This window comes from Phocoena sinus, chromosome 17 (genome assembly GCF_008692025.1).
Source record: "Phocoena sinus isolate mPhoSin1 chromosome 17, mPhoSin1.pri, whole genome shotgun sequence".
NCBI classification, from domain to species: Eukaryota; Metazoa; Chordata; class Mammalia; order Artiodactyla; family Phocoenidae; genus Phocoena; species Phocoena sinus.
Window position 1 is genome coordinate 29,534,776 of NC_045779.1, and position 20,394 is coordinate 29,555,169.

Sequence of the window (20,394 nt, forward strand, 5' to 3'; positions counted from 1 at the left end):
AGCCAACTGCAAGAGCTCTTAGTGGCTAAAGTTGGAACAATTTGAGCAACAAAATAAAGGAAGTTGTACTGAATTATCACCCCAAATAAAAATAAATGTAAAATAAATATTTATGAGACCATCCTGGTCTAAATAAATGATTGGATAACTTAATAAATGAGGGAGAAGAGACAAATCTCCCTTGTAGAATAATTTGTGTAGATGCTCCATCCTCAAGGAGGGGAACCATATTCCCTACTTCTTAAGGGTAGGCTGTACACAGTGACTTCTTCCAAAGAGTACAGTGTGGAAAGAGGGGGCAGTACCTTCGCAGTGTGGAGACATCTGGCAAACACTGCCTCAGCCAGGTGATCAAGATCAGCACAAACAGTCATAAACTATGCTAATAGTATGTACCCTTGATATGATGGGATGCAAATGGCTTCTTCTGCTTAGCTTGTGGAAGTGCAGAAGTAGTCTGCAGGGGTGACTGGGGGTTGGGGGGGTGAGGTGGGCACAGAGCCCTTCTCCAAGCTTCTGGATTTCAAGCTTCCAGTTCTTCCCACTACATCCTTTAAGATTAAGACTCCTCCAACTCCATTCTCTCCCTCACTCCTGGGACTCAAAATACACAGCAGCAATGAGTCCCAGGAGGAGAGGAGAAAAGGGGAAAGGCTGAAAATGTATTCAAAGAAACAGTAATTAAAAATTTTCCAAATTTGGCAAAACACAAACCTACTGATTCAAGAAGCTGAGTGAACCCCAAACAAGAACAACCCAATGAAATCCAAGCCACGACACATCATAGTCAAACTTCTGAAAGATAAAGACAAAAATGCCTGAAAGCTGTGACACTTGTGGGGGAAAAGCAACGTGAACAATTGTGGATTTCTCATTAGAAACTATGACGTTCAGAAGGAAGGGGTGTAACTTTTTTTTTTTTTTTTTTTGCGGTACGCGGGCCTCTCACTGTTGTGGCGTCTCCTGTTGTGGAGCACAGGCTCCGGACATTCAGGCTCAGCGGCCATGGCTCACAGGCCCAGCCGCTCTGCGGTATGTGGGATCTTCCCAGACCGGGGCACGAACCCGCATCCCCTGCATCGGCAGGCGGACTCTCAACCACTGTGCCACCAGGGAAGCCTGGTGTAACATTTTTTTAATGCCAAAAGGAAAGAGATGTCCACTCCAAATTCTATACACAATGAAGATATCTTTCAAGAATGAAGGACAACTCAAAACAGTCTCAGCTGAATGAAAACTAAGAATTTGTAGCCCATAGACCTACCCTAAAATAATGGCTGAACAAAGTTCTTGAAACAGAAAAGAAATGATAAAAGAAGGAGTCTGAAACAACAGGAAAAGAACAATAAAAAAGGAGGAAAATATGGGTAAATACGATAGACTTTCTCCTCTTGATTTTGTAAATTATATTTGACAGTTGAAGCAAAAATTAATACTTGTCTGATGTGGTCCTTTCTGTATGCAGAGGAAATATTTAAGATAATTCTATTATAAATAGGGAAGGTAAGGAGATTTTAAAAGAGGTTTATACACTTCACTAAAAGTTGTACAGCCACTCTGGAAAACAGTTTGTCAGTTTCTTAAAAAACTAAACATACCCTTACCACGCAACTCAAATTGCACTTCTAGGCATTTATCTGAGATAAATTAAAATTTATTTCCATGTAAAAACTGACACAAGTTTCCATAACAGTTTTTATTTATAATAGCCAAAAACTGGGGGAAAAACCCCCAAAACTAAATGCCTTAAATAGGTGAGTGGTTAAACAAACAAGTATACACATACTGTGGAATACTACTCACCAATAAAGGGACAAATTATTTACATGCAACAACTTGTATGTATTATATGTGTCTCGAGGGAATTAAACTGAATTAAAACAGCCAGTCTCAAAATGTCACAAAATATACAATTCCTGTTAAATATTATTCACAAAATGGCAAAGTTACAGAAAGAACAGATTAGTATTTGCCAGAGGTTAGGAGATAGTGGGTGGGAAGAGAAGGATGTGACTGTGAAGGGGGTAGCACATTGGAGATCTTTGGATGATACAATAGTTCCTTACCTTGACTGTGGTGGTGGTTACACAAATAGGCACATGGGATAAACTAACACAGAACTACACACACACAGAGTACCAGTGTCACTTGTCTAATTCTAATGTTTCACTACAGCTATATAGATGTAACCCCTGGTGGAAACTGGGTGAAGAGTACATAGGACCTCTCTGTATTATTTTTGCAACTTCCTGTCAACCTAATTATTTCAAGATAAAAAGCTTTAAAAATTTATGCCATGCTGGCATGCCCACATAGTAGTAATCATAATAATAACTCATAAAATTTCTTCTAACATTTGAAGCCTGTGATCACAGGAAATGAAAAATTAATATTCAATTATATGTACATAGAGTTATAGAGAGCCATAAAAGACTTTCAATATAAAGACATAAATGCCATATTAGGGTAAAATTTCATCAGAGAATTGGAATAGAAATAACATTTCCAGAAAAAAAAATAAGGAACAACATAATTTCCTTCTGTTTATGTATTTGTAATTGAATAGTGGTAGTGTCTTAGTGAGCTCGGGTTTCTGTAACAAAATGGTATAGACTGGGTGACTTGAACAACAGGAATTGACTTCTTACAGTTTTGGAGGCATGGAAGTCCAAAATCAGGGTGCCATCCAATTTGGTTCCCCAGGGAAGGCTCTCTTCCTCACGTGTAGACAACTGCCTTCTCATTATGTCCTCACGTAGCAGAGGGAGAGAAAACAAGCTCTCTGGTGTCTATTCCTATAAGGACACTAATCCCATCATATAGGTCCCACGCTCATGGCCTCACTTAAACCTAATTAATAGCCCCAAAGGCCCCATCTCCATATACCATCACATTGGGGGTTAGGGCTTCAGCATGAATTTTAGGGGGACGAAAATCTGTCTTTAGCAAGTGGGTATTCAGATACTTCATTGGATAATTTAATTGGACTGATTTAACAGGTTCATTTTAAATACTGATATTCACAATATACCAGAAATATTTTTGCAGTATTTAAACTTATAATAAAAGTTTTTGTTTGTTTGTTTTTGTTTTTGCGGTATGCGTGCCTCTCACTGTTGTGGCCTCTCCCGTTGCGGAGCACAGGCTCCAGATGCGCAGGCTCAGCGGCCATGGCTCACGGGCCCAGCTGCTCCGCGGCATGTGGGATCTTCCCAGACCGGGGCACGAACCCGCGTCCCCTGCATCGGCAGGCGGACTCTCAACCACTGCGCCACCAGGGAAGCCCACCTCAGTTTCTTATGTGTAAAGTGGTGGTAATAATGGTCCTTAGAGCACTGACTTGTGGGGAGGCTTGAATGGGAACATGCATGTAATGCATATAAGGTACTGCATGTATGTAATGTAATGTAGTGTAATGCATGTAATGCCTGGCACATAGCAACAACCTCAAGAAGCATTGGCATTTTTAAAAATTATTATTTTTACAACCTAAAATTTTTGAAATAGAGTCATTTACTCTTACAATTTAAGGTGACTTCATGATTTTCACAGGTGCCAATATCAAAGTTACAGAAGAAAATATTTAGAAGGGGCTAGAAGTGAAGATGTTTGTCTAGACCATGAGTGGGAGAAAAATTAACCCAATAGAGTGGGCACTAGTTTTGGCTCTGTTGCTACTAATAAGCACAGTTATTTAAAACATGAGGAGTTTGAGCACCCAGATGTCTTTAAACTCAAACATTACTCAAGCAACGCCAGTAGAGATTTCTTTCCTAACCACTGGAGGCAGGGCCCTAGGGTTCTATCAAGATTATACTCTGGAAAGAGCAAGCTGTCTTCTGGGCACATTATCCCCCCGCCATCCCAAACAGCCAATAATAATTATATACCTGGTGCCTATGTGACAGAGATGAGGGAGGGACAGGAAAGATACCCCTCTCCCCTGACATGGGCCAAATCCTGAGTCTCATTTCATTTTCTGAACAAAACTATGAGAACTGCTACTGTTGTCCCATCTTAGAAACAAGGCCACTTAAATGAGTTGAAATAAAACAATTCAATCTCCATAGCCCTTTCTCTTTGCAATAGAGGGCCTAGCCTCTCTATTAACTTTTAAAAAAATAAAGCACTCCAGACACACATGTGCACACATACACATGTGCACATCCCCACACACACTGTACAGGCATAGGCTTGAGTGTTACGTGTGGGCTAAATTCTCACAGCATTGACTTTGGTTGCCCCTATCAGCGTTGGTCTCATAGTCCTCTGCACATTGGGAATGTTGGCGGCTCATATGCTGTTACATTACAGGGGTGTTGTGGGGGAACAATTAAACATCTGGAGTCTGCTAAGGATTATTAAGTGCTGGCAATTCCCCTCTCAGGTAATAGCTTTTGAGCCATAAGGGGACAGTTAAATAAGCACTTCCATTTTAATATCATTTTCAAAAGATAAAAAAGGTTCTAAAATTCCATAATGCCCAAATTTGGTACTGCTGTTTGGGGGAGTGAAGAAACTTTATAGTCATGTGCTTTTTATAAAGGGATAATTGCCTTCTTCTAAACTTCTTTAGGTAAAAATTTTATTGGGGTACATTGCAGAAGCTCAATTGCAACGCAGGAGATTCTTGTCCTGCTGGAAATGCATTCTTGCACAGGAAGTCAGTAACCCTTGCCGCCAGACTCCAGTGACAGGGCTTCTAAGTGGCCAGGTTCATTTTCATGCAGTGAAAGGTGTTCTTTTCAAGCCTAAATTGTGCAGTGGTTGAGTCCCATCACTGCCAAACATGGAGGACCTTGTCTCATTGCTTCGCTGTCCCTTCCGTCTTCTGAGCCGCCACCTCAGCCTCTTGGCCGCCTCTTTCCCCTCAGCTCTTAAATGTGTTCTCTTCTCTCCCACCTTAAAAAACACAAAAGAAACCCCAAAAAACACCCAAACTGAAAGTCCAAAGCTCCTCTGGCCCCCGGGTCTCCATACAGTTGCCTTCCCCTGCTTTATAGTTTAAACTCTTTTAAAAAACAAAACAATTAAACAAACCAAAACCCTCTGTACTTCCCACTCATTTTAAACACACAGTGGTCAGGTTTCTGGCTTCTCCCCTTTCCCTTCCACAAGCAAACTCCACTGAACATGTTTTGTGGTGCCAGATGACCTCTTAGTGGCTGCATCCTGAGAACACCTTGCTTCAATGTCTACCCTGACTTTCCTGTGGCCTTTAACCTCTTCCTAGAATTCTCTTCCCTGGTTTTCTTCCTACCATCTGGTTATTCCTTCTCAGGTTCTATCAAGGTCCTTAAATGTTGGGGTTCCCCAGAGTTCTCAGGACAGAACTCTTGACATACACTCTAGAATGTGGTCTCAAGCATTCCCAAGACAAATGCTTCCACCTTTAAACTAGCACCCCCTGCCCATGCTCCCTAAATGTCTCTGGTCCACAGCTGTCTCTTCAGGACTTAGACGTCCGAGGCCTATCTGCTCCTGGGCATCTAAACTCATTCGGTCCAAAACATCAGCTCCCACTACAAGCCGTTCTTCCTCCAGTGCTCTCATCTCAATAAATGGCTCCAGCTTCTAACTGTTAAACCTACAAACCTATGTGTCATCCTTGACAACTAAACAGCATAATCTGAGCATTAAGAGAAAAGTTTCAGAAGCAGGCTGTCTGAGTTTGATTCTCAGCCCTCTTCATTTGTTAGCTGTGTCGTTATGGGTGAGATTTTTACCTGTCTGGGCTGCCAGTTCCTCATCTATAAAACGGGGGTAATAATAGTACCTATCATCATCACAGTGTAATTATCATGATTAAATAAAATAACTTTTGTAAAGCACTTTACTATATAAGTGTTGGCTTACTTCTTATCCTGTCTTAATGCATATTCTATCTACATAGATCATAATTTCCCCTGTCCTTGATGTATTCAGCATCTCCCATTGCCCTCAATCCAAATTCCTCATCTTGTCTTTCAGGACCCTGCATGTTCAGACTGGGCCCCACCTCCAGTGCTCAGCAGGCAAAAGAACGTCCTTGTTCCTGGCCCTCTTGTCTCTGGGGCTTTTCACATGCTCTCCCTTCTGCCTGGAAGCACTCTCTCCCAGCCACCGCTTTTGCCTGGACAGCTCCTACTCATTCTGCAAGTTGCAGCCTGAATGTCACTCCTTAGGAATTCTGATCCCAGACTGGTTTAGTGCCCAGCTCTGAATCCCCACACCACCCTGTAATCTCCTTTATGCAGACTGTATGCTGCACTGCAATGTACCAGTGCCTCCCTTAAGCTGTATTTTCTGTGAAGGAAGCGACTATGTCTCTCTTACTTCTTGACCTCATTGCTTGGAATATCCTGGGTAGAGCTTATATTGAATAGAGAAATCACGTAAAGCGTGAACCTATGGGCTCTTGGGGTTCTGGGAGGGGAAAAGGCTAGAAAGTTGACTATCTGCTCTCATAGGAGGAAAAAAAAACAGAATACTTTAATTTTTAATATATAAAACATTTTAATATTAAAATTACTAAATATTTTTATTTATATTTAAATATTTAAAACTTTGAATACTCAACAATGGGCTTCATCAAACATTTAAATAGTCAGTTTCTGAAGTATAATGAAACCCTTTAGGTCTGTGCTTCTCAACTTTTTAAGCCCATAGTCCATTATGAGAAACCAAACAATTTAACACCCTCACTACTGTCTGCCCCACCCACCACATTTGGCATTTACTGTGTAAGGGTCATCTTCTGTGTGGTCCCACCAGTCAGGTGTTATAACTGTGAACATGGTTTTTTAAACTATGGTACCCTCTGAGAGTCAGATATTTTACCTCACCTACATCTCTCAAAACCCAGAGTTTAAAATAAAAGGAGATATATATTTCCTTAACGAAAGCGTGTGTGCCTGAAATGGGGGGGGGGGGGTGTTTTGGTTTTTGTTTTTTACCTGAGGGATGCTTCTTATTCTCATGCAACTGTTTTCCTAACGATTGAGCCCTCTTCTACACCAGGTGCAGTTACATGATAGATAATGTGATTCTACTGATGAACGGTGCATTGCAAAAAAAATCTGTGAAAGAAATTCTGGTGAAGTGCCACCCGTTGGGCCGTTTCACAGAAATGGAAGCTGTCAACATTGCAGAGACACCTTCTGATCTCTTTAATGCCATTCTGGTTGAAACACCATTAGGTATGAATGCATAAATAATTGCACAGCTGCTTGTGTATGTTATCACAGTATTAGAAAATGCACTTTCAATTCACAGTTTTCTCCATGAATATAGTGTCATACTATACAGATTTCTAGAAGTGAAATGGACATTAAAGAATCATCTGGTCCAGCTCCCTCATTTTTCAGATCAAGACAATGAAGTATACCAGATCACATGCAAACCATTTGTAGCTGAGAAGGAGCTAGGGCTCATCTCCCAACCTCCAAACCCCTGTACTTTGTTCCTGACCATAGCAAATAAATAATAGAACTTATAATTTTTCAAAAAATTAATTTTCTAGCTGGGTTTTGTATGTTTAGTTCCTTATCTTTTCATTTTAAATTTCTGTCTTAATAAGGCTGCATATAGGAAACATTTTGTTTTAGGAAATTTAAGAATGCCATTTTTCTGAGATGCTCAGGAGTGTCTGTCTAATGACCTGAAGCAATGATGAAATAAGTAATAATTTCATTATAATTTGGCACTGACAACAGTTGTAGCATTTACAATACTAATGGGATAATTTTATACAGTTATTGTCAGGAAACCTGGATTATAGTTATTCACTGTTGATCATTCATCAAAATAGTTGCTGTTAAAACAAATTTTAAAAAGAAAAAAATTACATCTTTATTAAGTGTCCAGTGCTAATGGAGCAAAGCATGGCAGAAAGAGGGTGAGTTTGAAAGCAGATATCCCTAAGCATTACAGGCTCTGCCCACCACCAACCAGGTGACTTGGAACAATTCATTTCACTCCAGTTTCCTCATTTTAAAAACAATAATATCTTACTATAACAGAGTTTTGAAAACTAAGACGGTTTTAATACAACTCAATGATTGGCACATAGTAAGGTTGCAAATGGTAAATATTACTGTTATCTAAAGGTGGGTATCAGGGGGGCTTCAAAAAGTAAACCATAAAGTGAGTAGTTCTAGGTTGTGAGGACTAAATAAGTTCAAGTATATCCAGTGTTTAGTGACAGCTTGCACAGAGCAAATGCTTCCTAAGTAATCACCCTTCTTGTCACCATCACTGTTAGCCTCACCGAGTCTGTGGATTGCCACTCTACAGTGTCCTAGTTAGGGGTGGGCAGAGGGTGGTGCGTTCAGGAGACATTTTCTACAGTTTATAATCATGTTTTGATTAATTTATTTTGTACAATAATTTCTGCTTTCAGCTCCATTCTTTCAAGACTGTATGTCTGAAAATACTCTAGACGAACTGAATATTGAAATACTGCGCAATAAACTGTACAAGGTAACTGTTTTTCCAAATATTATGTTCTTCTTTATTACATAATGCATCATAACCAGAGTTCTTTATTAAATGTTACTTGCCTGTTAGCCAGCTGCTGAATTATGAAGCTAGGCATACTGGGGACAAAGCTCTTTTAGTCCTGGCCTGTCTTCTAGCTTAAATACATGTATGTCAACTTCTCCCAGCCAGCAAGATCCTTGAGAGGATCCCATGCTTCTCTGTATCTTCAACTCTTTACATGGTGCCTGGAACATAAAAGGTGTCAATTGGATGGATGGATGGATGGATGGATGGATGGATGGATGATGGGTAGGTGGATAGATGAGTGTGGTGAACCATATGAATCCATTTCAAAAGAACCAGCATACATAGTGAACCTTGTATTATGTATGTCCAGCTCTGTCCTCAATCCTGTTACCAGAGTCCCTGAATTTCACAGTTAATCTGTCCACACAATTTTAATCTACTGACAGTGTGCAGCGTACCAAGATGACCATCTGTGGACACAACATCATAGGCACCACTTTGTATAATCTGACCAGCTGTCTGTCTGGACTATGCTGCCGCCATTTGAGTCACTCTGTGTAATAAGGGCTGAGCAAAATATATCCATTTTCACTCACACCACTACAGCATCTTTGGACACTCTCATAGAGTACCTGAATGAATATATATATATATATATATATATTCATATATGTATACATTGCCATGCTGTATATCTAGCTTCTTATGCTGAAACATGTGGGCCTCTCAAAAGCATTGCATTGCAGCAGTTTTCCTTTTTATATAAATACTTATGGGCTTAGAGGAAGCATCCCTGAGATATAGCTAACGGAAGGTGCTGTTTTAAGCATTTATAGGCATTAGATCACTTAATCCACCCAGCAAAACTATGTGCCATCCCCACTCCTCAGGTGAGAAAACTGAAGCACGGAGAGATAAATTTACTTGGCAGAAGTCAGTTAGCTAGTAAGTAACAGATTTGGGATTCAAACACAGGCTGCCTCTACAGCCTAGACTCTGCCTTTCCAGTGTATCTTCCATGCTCAATGCCATCCCAAATGTGTCTCCTGAGCACAAGGAGACATTACATATCAGCATAGGACCAAATCTAGACATTTGCAGAGCTCATAAGAGAGTTTGGCACTCTTGTTAGAATAGCAAGAATTAACAGTGAGAAATAATCCAAGAGGCATGCAAAAAAGTGCTTGTTGAGTAATTATAAGCTATGATAAGTACAGTTTTGTTCTTTTATGGAGTTCCTTTTTTAGGCTGTGCAATGTGCTTCAAGGTGAAAGTTCACACCAAATTTATTATAAAATATCTCCCTAGGGGAGAAGTAATTCAGTTTCCATTAAAGAGTTTAATAACCCATGGAAAGCTGATCTAGAAATTTCCAAAAGGAAAATATATTCATTTTCTTGCCTTATGATCTTTCTTCTTTTTAAGTCTTACATCGAGGCATTCTATAAATTCTGTAAGAATCATGGTGATGTCACAGCAGAAATTATGTGCCCCATTCTTGAGGTAAGAAAGAGTCCTTGAATTTTTTTATGTCAAATAATGTGCTTATACACTTTTTATTTATATAATCCTACCAATTTTTAAAATCTTAGAAGTTCTTTTATTTAGAAATAAAACAGCAGTATATTTTATTGTACATATATCATTTGATGTCTTCAGTTAAAAGAGGTATTTTCTTAGTTTTCTACATAGAAGAGTTACTTTGGAATTAGAAAAGAATGTTTTTGATAGAAGTTTGATCATGATTCACTTTGATGTAGTATGAAGAAAGCAGATTATAATTAGTTAAAAATTTAGTATGCTTTGGACAATTGGTGCACTATAGGTACTCATAATAATCACCAACTTCCCTCCCAAAATTGGGCAGCTGGGGACCCCCACAACTTGGTAACAAAGTCTACTGTGGGCATGGTTCCTTATAGAAATCCTAAAATAAAGGTTGCCCCAAACAACCATTGACCATCCCCGCTCTTGGCAAGAAGATTCTATGGGTAGTGATTCACAGTTGGCATGCCCACTTAAACTTCACGATGTGTCAGATGCCACCATTGGTTCCAATCTCTCTAAAAGAGAATAATTATATTCTCTTTAATTCATCTTTATCATCACAGATTTCATCTGTGCCCACAGGACCTCTTGCTTGCAATGTCAATCTGCACATGCATGAGGGACTCAGGCCAGAGATCAGAATGGTCTGAGGGGAATTCTGGACATAGTTTGCACTGAGTATTTGACATAGATCACTCTTGCTGGCTTCCTATTTCGCTTGGATCTTTAAAAAAAAAAAAAAAAACATTCTGGGCCTAAAATGCTCTTGCTTTGCCCTGTGAAACAAAGTTTTATCTAAAGAATATCTTTAACCATTAGATTATCTGTTACAGTGGCTTCTACACTGGTGGGTAGATATTTAAGCTGTTCAGTGACTTCTGATTTCAAGAAAAGCCTGATAAGAACTACCCTTTGGGTATGAAGAGAAAAAAACCTGAAATAACCTCATCTGCATATATTTCAACCAAATGTTCTGAAACTGCATTTGATAAAATTAGCTCCCCTCAAATATCTAATTATTAACATCTTACAGTTAAAGATACTGTTAAAACTTTAAGGTCAAAGCAGTCCTTGAAGTCAGAACTCCTTGGAGAACTCCAAAAAATACTTTTTGTCTTTATCTATATTATACAGACAGTGCACATCGATAAATAACATTTTTTTTCATGGCATGCTAATTGTCAGAAAGTGAGTTAGTCTCTTCCAGACATGCTGATAACATAACACAAGCAGCCTAGTGACTCTATGAAGCTCCTCCATTTCTTTTCATACATTTAACTACTAGCCACACTATAAAAAGCCACATTATCTCTGGCTCAAAAATGTAGTTTGGGGCTTCCCTGGTGGCGCAGTGGTTGAGAGCCTGCCTGCCGATGCAGGGGACGCAGGTTCGTGCCCCGGTCTAGGATGATCTCACATGCCACGGAGCGGCTAGGCCCGTGAGCCATGGCCATTGAGCCTGCGCGTCCGGAGCCTGTGCTCCGCAACGGGAGAGGCCACAACAGCGAGAGGCCCGCGTACCGCAAAAAAAAAAAAAATGTAGTTTGTACATGGCATAATTCCTGTGGTTTAGAAATGGTTCATGTACTTTATACCTACAAAATATGTAGGAAAAGGTGAATGTTAAAATTAATAACCTTCACACCTGTCAGAATGGCTATCACCAAAAGGAATACAAATAACAATTGTTGGCAAGGATGTGGAGAAAAGGGAACCCTGATACACTGTTGTTGGGAATGTAAATTGGTGCAGCCACTGTGGAAAATAGTATGGAGGTTTCTCAAAAAACGGAAAATAGAACTACCATATAAGCCAGCAATTCCATTACTGGGTATATAGCAAAAAGAAACAAAAATACTAATTTGAAAAGATACATGCACCCTAATGTGCATAGCAGTATTACTTACAATTGCCAAGGTATGGAAGTAACCTAAGTGTTCATCAACAGATGAATGGGTAAAGAAGATGTGTTACACATATACAATGGAATACTACTTGGCCATAAAAAAGGATGAAATTTTGCCATTTGCAGCAAGATGGATGGAATTGGAGGGCATTATGCTAAGTGAAATAAGACAGAGAAAGACAAATATTGTATGATATCACTTACATGTGGAATCTAAAAAATAGAACAAACCAGTGAATAAAACAAACGAACAAACAAAAAGCAGACTCACAGATATAGAGAACAAACTAGTGGTTACCAGTGGGGAGAGGGAGGGGGGCAGGGGTAATATAGGGGTAAGGGGGAAAAAAGGGTTATTCTGGGATTATATGAAATGTGAAACTTCAAAATTGTAAAGCACTTAGTATTTAAAGAATCTTTCATTCAATAAAAAAAGAAAAAATAATAATAACCTTACAGAGGTATACAATGGCACTATTAATAGCTAACACTTATTATATACCAGATACTATCCTAAGTGCTTTATATACACAAATTCACTTGGACTTCAAAATAGCACAATGAGATGGGTAGTTTAGTACCTTATTTTCAGAAGGGACAACTGAGGTGCAGAGAAGGCTAGTAAGTTGCCTGATGTCAAACAGCTAGCAAGTGTTAGTGTCAGGATTTGAATACAGGTAGTCTGGCTCCAGTTCTTATATGTTTATCTATGTTAAATTATGTCTACATCAAATTCACCTGCACAGTTCTTTTGTATAAAAACTGCTCTTCTGTGCTAATTCTTAAGCAAGATCATACTGCACGTGCTACAAAAATCAGAAGTAAATGAGAATTATGTCTTTGTAAATGTAAAAAGGATAGCACAGTATTAGCAGAATGCTTATCACCAGGAGGATTTGGTCAAAATACTCTATACCCTGTGTTCTCTTTGTCCCTTTCCTATACCCATGATACTACCTTATTAGATTAGATTTTTTTCAAGCTGTGTTAAAAATAAAAATCCATTTAACTATCTTTGTACATTTATATAAAAATATCAGTTATGTATGTTATGCAGTTATAACATTTCTAATGATATGATTGGAAGAGGCTTGTCAGTTTTATATAAATATACCAGATGATGTAATTACGTCCCCTTTTATTTGTGCAGCTATAGAGCACTTAGAGTTTCTGAAGTTCTTCCATATTCTCATTTGATCTCATTTGATAGGAGACTTTAAAAGACTGAATACAGTGGAAGAGGGCATTAACCTAGGCTTGCAGGTTAAAGTGTGACCTAATCACAGGACTGTAGCTTCATATTTAAAAAAAGAAATTTTTTATGGTCCAGACAAATGTGCTGCAGTATATTGTTTGCCTCTTATTCCTGCTCTTCTGACAGTCTGTAAGGTTAACGAAGCAGTGAAAAATAAGCACAGAATATGCTTGTTTCGTCTCCCTCGGTCAGTACACATGCTAATAAGGCTCCCACCAGGGAGACCCTTCCTCCTATAAGGAACTGGCCAGAATTTTTGACTCGATGAGCCCAACTCCATCATGAGCAACGGATAATGGTTTTGAATACATCAACACTGCATGGTTATCTTTTGCAGCAACAACAAAAAATAAGTTATGGTTTTAAAATGCGTGAGTGTTTGAAGGGTAGAGTGAAAGGAAAGACATCCGACGTACACTGTACCACACAGGCTGGCTGCCCTCTGAAAATGATACAGGGCTTACAGGAAACTAGTACCACCCCATCCACTGTCCTCCATAATCAGATGTCATAGCAAACTGTCTGCTTAGGGATGGTCAAAGACAGAATAGCTCCTTTACAATTCAAAAATTATAGTTCTTTTCACTAAGAGAATACACATACACACACACACACACACACACACACACACACACAGCCTCTAGGCTAGAAGTAGTAAAGTAGATAGACAGTTATAATAAAAGGGAAATTAAACTATAATAAGGAGTCAAAGGAAATCATATTTAATTAGAGAGGAAAGAGAAGGGTTTCTTATGAAAAAGATTGCATTTGATGGAGCACTCAAATGCAGGTAGGATTTCAACCTGGAGGGTCATGGGATGGAGTATGTGCTCTGTAGGCAAAGGGAACAAGTATTAACCAGGACAAGAAGTTGGAAAGTGTGTGGCGTGTTCAGTTAACCAGCTGCATCAGTCAAAGTCCTCTCTTCTTGGCATGGCTTGTGAAGCCTCTCCTATTCTCTTCCCAGCTACCTGTCCATCCTGCCTCTCCAGCTGCTTCCCCAGGGTTTGAGCTATGGCCATTCCTCCAATATGTCATGCTCTACTCCATGCAGCTGCCTCCTCTGCCTTGCATACCTGCAGTGCTGCCTACCTGGCCCTATTTCTCTCCTTATTATTCTAACATTCTAGAACTAGAGAGGACGTTGAAGGTCATCTGGGACAATTAACTCCATTGCTGCTCCCCCTGCCCTATTATTTCAAGGTTTTTTTAATTGCCATGAAATCTCCCTCTTGCATTTCTTCTTTTATCCCTGGAAAGTCTGAAATTACTGACAGGACTGGATATATTCAGTAGCCGAGGCAGCTGCCTTTGCTTCTGAAATAAGCCCACCCCTCGCTTCTGGCGCACCCATAATTTCCATGAGAGCAATCAAAAGGATCAGAAGGAACCAGCTCTCACTGTACTGATAGGAAACGCCTGTTCTAACAAAAGAGTTCCAGTAAAATCTGGTGCAAGTCTGGATTTGTTATTAATTAGTTAAAAAATAGTATTGTAGAGCAATTCATTTCAACTTTCGTGTGCATGTGAATAAGCTCGGAATCTTGTTAAAATGCAGATTCTGGTTTACTAGGTCTGGACTACGGTCTAAGATTCTGAACTTCTAACGAGCTTCCAGGTGATGTCAAAGCTACTAATCCTTGAAACACACCTTGGATAGCAACATTGTAGAGAATATTAGAGAATTCTTAAAATAGTAGAACCATAGTAGAACCGTGGACCATTCCATTGGATTTAGTAAACAGTTAAGATCTTCCTGTGTCAGGCACTGGATATTCAAAAATGAACAATCAACTAGAGAGACATGATCTCTCAAAGATTTTAGAGTGTGGTGGGGTGAAAGACACATGCACAGATTTTAAAATAATGTGGTAAATGCAGGTTGCTTTGGGTGGATGGAGAAGGCTTTCTTAGCCCAAGGCCATCATGGCAAACTCCCATGGTGGGCAGAGGAGGTCCCCGTGGAGGACAGACTGAGATGAAATGGTCAGAGTAGGTAGAAGGAAAACTAAGAGGAGTCCAAAGGAAGAGAAGGCAATCTCAAGAAGGACTCCGTGGTTAGATAAGACAGAGAGGCCTGACAGGCTGGGAGCTTGGGTGCCTAGTGGTGCTCAACTCAGAGAAGACAGGCCGGGAGTACATGTGACCCACTTGAGAGATCGTGTAGCCAAACCCACCATTTACAAATAAGGAAACTGAGGCCCTGAGAGGAAGATCACTTGTCCCGAGCCCTGTAATCCTTAGCTACAGACTTAAATTTATTGATATCTAACCTAAAACTTTAAAGAAGAAAAACAAAACCAGGAAAGTACAAACGAATTGTAAGTAGCACAGTTTCATTACGTAAAAATTCCTACTGACATCAACAATCAGAAAGGGATGTTTAACATGCATGACATGCACATTTTGTGCTAAACACTCTGCTAGGCCCTTCTATTTACATTACCTTGTTCTCTCTGAATCGACCCCAGCAAGTAGGTATTATTCCAATTATTATGGAAGACACATTTGACACTCTAGTGGCCTATGTGAGAGAAACACATGAGTAACTAATAACAGAGATCCTGGGAACTGAAGTTTAGTGGGAGGTCCTGGGCTCCTGGGCTGTTGTCACTGCTGTGTGATCCTTCTCTGGCAAGCAGAGTTACTCTGTTACAGGAAGAGACTACGGGAACATTAATAACACATGTCTGTATTATAATTAGACATAGATCAGGAAAGGAAAGCAAATCATTTTGGAAATGAATTTGTCTAGAGCGTTTAGTAGATGGCTCAATTTCACTGATTTTATGTCTTGCAAATTCAGTTTGAGGCAGACAGACGTGCTTTTATCATCACTCTTAACTCCTTTGGCACCGAGTTGAGCAAAGAGGACCGCGAGACCCTCTACCCGACCTGTGGCAAGCTCTATCCCGAGGGACTGCACCTGCTGGCCCAAGCAGAGGACTTCGAGCAAATGAAGAGAGTAGCGGACTATGGAGTATGTGTTTATCCCAGGTTCCCGAAATGTCTTGTGTGATTTCATCACCTGTACTTTAGAAGCACGCATATCACATTTACACTTCCTATCTATCTAAAACATTTATGTTTGTGCAATAGAAAGCAGTATCTCTTGCTGTAATGTCTCTCCCAAAGAAATACGCTGAGTTTCTAACCCAAGCTATTGGTGTTTTTTAAGGTCCCTGCCAAGCAAGTACTTGTTTAAATCTCCAAGGAACCGTCATTTGAGTCCTTTTTTGTTTTGAAGTGCTTGATAAAGCAAGTTCCCCAAGGGACTGGTGCAGTGTTCTGGAAATGTGAGCTCATGCCAGAGTTATGTAAAAGAGCCTGACCCAGCCATTCTTTCAAGTGCCCATTGGGCAAACAGTGTTAGGTACAGACTGTCTACTTGAAGGACAGCAGAAAATATGGACATACTGTTTATACCACTCCCTTTGCTCAGTGTCCAGGATTCGGAAAAGAAAGGAGGGCTGCTATGTCCTCTCCCACTCCAGCACCCAATTGCTCTTAGAGAGCCTAAAGCTTCTCAGCTCAAGGTCATAACCTCATCCCCTGGTACCGTTCCTTCTGACCTGCAGACAGTAACATACAGACCCTCCAGGTAGCTTTTCTAGAACTGGAATGACACCCCTCTTATCTTTGCCTATGGATTTCCAAAACCCTCCAGGAAAGATAAGCCAGCAGACAATGCGTGAACCTTTGTGACATCTCTTGTGTCACTGCAAGAGGTTCTTTAGCATAATATTAAAGTTTGAGTTTCTCCCCAATTTCCACCCGTTCCTCACTTGAAATTCCATAATGAATTTTAATCAGTTTTCATCTCAAAGAACCCATGAAGCCATACTGATTAAACCACAAGCACTCCTTTAGCCTCTATAATGTGTCTAACTAGCCTTAAGAATCAAATGTGGAAATCAGCTCAGTGTACACTGAAAGTAGAACTGCTTTTGCCTCTTGCCTTGTAGGCCTGAACAAGCCAATAGGATGGAATGCCATCTGTACTCTCGTTGTTTGGATTTTTTGGTATTTCCTCAAGAAGCCAAAGATCCTACAAGAAAAGTTGAGGCCTTCTGAATAGATTTTCTAAGATGGGTGCACAGTTTCTATATTGCTGGAAAAAAATAGTTTTTATATTTATAAAAAATGAAAATTTGTTAAAAAAACAATTTCTTGTCTTTGTTTTTCAGGTATACAAGCCTTTGTTTGAGGCTGTAGGTGACGGCAGTGGGGGAAAGACATTGGAGGATGTGTTTTATGAGCATGAGGTATGATGTAAATGGAAATCCTGCTAGCTTATGCACTCTTTTTCTCATACTCTGGGTCTTAGTATTTCTTTTTTTTTTTTTTAATTGGGTTTTCTTTTTACAGTTTTCTTTTTACAGTTGAGCAGGCCAATTGATTATATACATTCATAGTTTGAATGGGTATTAGTTAGTATCTCTGCCTTGGAGAGTCAAGGCACTGTGGTTCACATATGATGGCTTCTTGTGGGATTGTCATATCCAGACAGATGTTCACATAGCAAAGCTCTGGAAGTAAGGCAGCCATTCTGTAATTATCTAGAGAAACAAAGCTAGGATGTTCTCATGATCACATATTGACTGTCCCCAGGGGGCACACCCTGTTAAGGGCATCCCACTCGAATCCGTCCCTTTTTCAAGAAGGATTTATCACTCCTGCGCACAATTAGAACACTTAGGAATTATTTGCATGGAAATCCATCCCGTCTAGATTATTCTCTTTCCCTGAAAATGCAAAAGAATACTTGATCCATTTATAGCCAATTCCTGAGCTACTGAAGTGTGCAACAAAAGGACTTTGGGGAAGTGTAGCCAGGTAAAGTCCCCCAAATCTGGAGACTTTTTTCTAGTGTACTTTATTCATTTCCCTGAAACCACTGGTCCTTCCATCTCAGTCTGATTGGAACTAACAGAGAACCCTGAAATTCACCCACACTTTAGGGTTAAACTGGCTTGAGAAAGCAGTATGGGGGTCTTCCTGTAAGTCCTACTCTAGACATTTTCCAATGATTCTCTAGAAAGAAGTAAAAACAATGCAAGTATTCCCATATATTAGGGATGTTTTAAAATTCCACACTATTGCCCTTCTGCTGCAAAGACAGCTATTAAAGGAGCTGCCCTTGCCAGGAAAAATGTGTGACGGTTTCTAAGAGCAGGGGCCCTCCCCTTCCTGACTGCTTTGAAAACTTGAGGTTTTCAGAATTACATGTGGGACTCAGTACCTCTTCTCCTTTTTTCTAAATGGAAAAGAATAAAGGAATTGTTCCATTTCAGACTGTACCCCAGTTAAAAAAATGTTTTTTGAAAATTTTCTTTTACTGATCTGCCTTCTGCAGAAAAACACGATTCAACTGTATGTTAAGTTGCTGCAGAGCATCCTAAGGAAACTCATAATATCACCTGGTCCAAATTCCAGAGGCCTGTGACATTACCCTGAAAGGGAGCTCAATAGCCTAAAAACCACCTTAAAATTTAAAAAATTGTGGCCAAGGAAAAATACTTTATCTAAATGAGACTAGCCTACTAGCTAGAAGCCAAATAAATATCACTACAAAGTCACACACACACACACACACTCCAAAGTCCTCCTAGGAATCTTGGTGCTAGCAGTGCTGCTGAGATTTGGAGCTTGTCTTATGATTTTACAAACTTACTTTTTACACTACTGTTGTCTGCCTTTCTCTGCAGAGTGACGCTCTCCCTTTAGACTTGCTGAATTTCCTACTGCTTTTCTTTCTTTGACACAATTTAGAAATTGTCTATTTAAATACAGATAAGCACTGCACAAATACAAACCAGTCTGTAGCTTAATATTATTTCATTAAAGTAGTATGTTCCAGAAGAGTTGATGGTCCATGTTTTTTTTTCCTTCCCCAGGTACAGATGAATGTGCTGGCATTCAACAGGCAATTCCACTATGGTGTGTTTTATGCGTATACCAAGCTGAAGGAACAAGAAATAAGAAATGTCGTGTGGATAGCCGAATGCATTTCACAAAGACATCGAACTAAAATTAACAGTTACATTCCAATCTTATAACCCAGTGAGGGGCCTGAAATGCATAAAATCATAAATGTTAAGAGGAAGTTACTGAGGGAAATAGGAGTCGTGTTATATTATCTAGATCACACTAAGCCACACTTCACTTCATGAATTGCAGACCGACTGGAAACGCAGCAAGCCAACCCTGAAACAAAGCATTTCTTTTTCTTTCAGAAGCCTTAAATCTTGCTTCCACATTTATGTCTCATTCTTCACCTTGCCTTAGACATTAATTTTAATTAACCCTATGGTACTTTTCCTATTCTTATTTTTGTTCTTTTAAAAATCAAATCTATTAAAAGTATTTTGCTTTCCCATGATTCTCCACAGGCCCAAATACTGAGTGTCTGTTTTATTTTTTAACTGTCCATCCCTTCCCTAGGTCCACAAAAATCCAGAGCTGTACATAGCCAACATGGACCACATATGGTGGAAAATACCATATTTTTTTCTAATACACTTTGATCTGGTAGGCTTGGGAAAGCTACATAATTCCAAATCATATTCCATAGATGCAGGTAGTGTTAAATTTGTTATTAAGGCTACCACTTATAACTAATTTTCTCACAACTTTCTTTAAATAAAAGGTATACCTCTCTTTCTTGCAGTTTCTTCATACTTTGCCTGAGAAGAAAGTAACTCCATTAGTTGTATTTTATTCATTCAGAAGCATAAATCACAGGTTCGGTTTACAAGATATGGATTCTCTATAAAACTTTAGCAGAACTGGGTAGCAGAGAGCTACCCAGAAAAAGAAAAAGTGACAAACACTGCTCTAGTGCTTTCTTCAAAAATAAAAAATTCCTAAATAGAAAAATCTGTATTTGCTATAGTTTAAAAATTAAAAAAATATGCATATTTGAAAGTTCTTCAAGTGAGAATATTTACAGAGAATATACATATACTGGTAACTAGAATTAGGCACAAAGACCAAGAAGTAAATCAATTTTTCTGCAAAATTTCAGAAATTTTTTTGTAGAACATTTTCATAATTTTAGTGATAGGAATGTTTAAGCATAAGGAAAAACAGCGGCTCATACCGCCAGAAAGAAAGCCAAGTGCCTAGCCTCTCAGCTGTGCGAGAAGCCTAGGCCACACCCCAGTTCTGTTGGCAGGGGGGCTGCAGCTGGTGCAGG

General features: G+C 39.5%; 1 protein-coding gene across 3 annotated transcripts in view; it reads left to right on the top strand.

Annotated features, from left to right (window-relative positions):
• Positions 1–19,858, top strand: part of ATP6V0D2 (ATPase H+ transporting V0 subunit d2) — a 49,099-nt gene extending 29,241 nt beyond the window's left edge. The window contains exons 3-8 of one of the 3 annotated variants that reach the window (XM_032609366.1): positions 7,000–7,178; positions 8,381–8,460; positions 9,913–9,990; positions 16,003–16,176; positions 17,384–17,461; positions 19,094–19,858. In XM_032609366.1, the coding sequence (XP_032465257.1) occupies positions 7,000–7,178; positions 8,381–8,460; positions 9,913–9,990; positions 16,003–16,176; positions 17,384–17,461; positions 19,094–19,255 (751 nt within the window). In that variant the 3' untranslated portion in view covers positions 19,256–19,858. The remainder of the gene's footprint in view (positions 1–6,999; positions 7,179–8,380; positions 8,461–9,912; positions 9,991–16,002; positions 16,177–17,383; positions 17,462–19,093) is intronic. The other 2 variants (XM_032609368.1, XM_032609367.1) reach the window with 2 other exon arrangements.
• Positions 19,859–20,394: the final 536 nt, after the last annotated feature.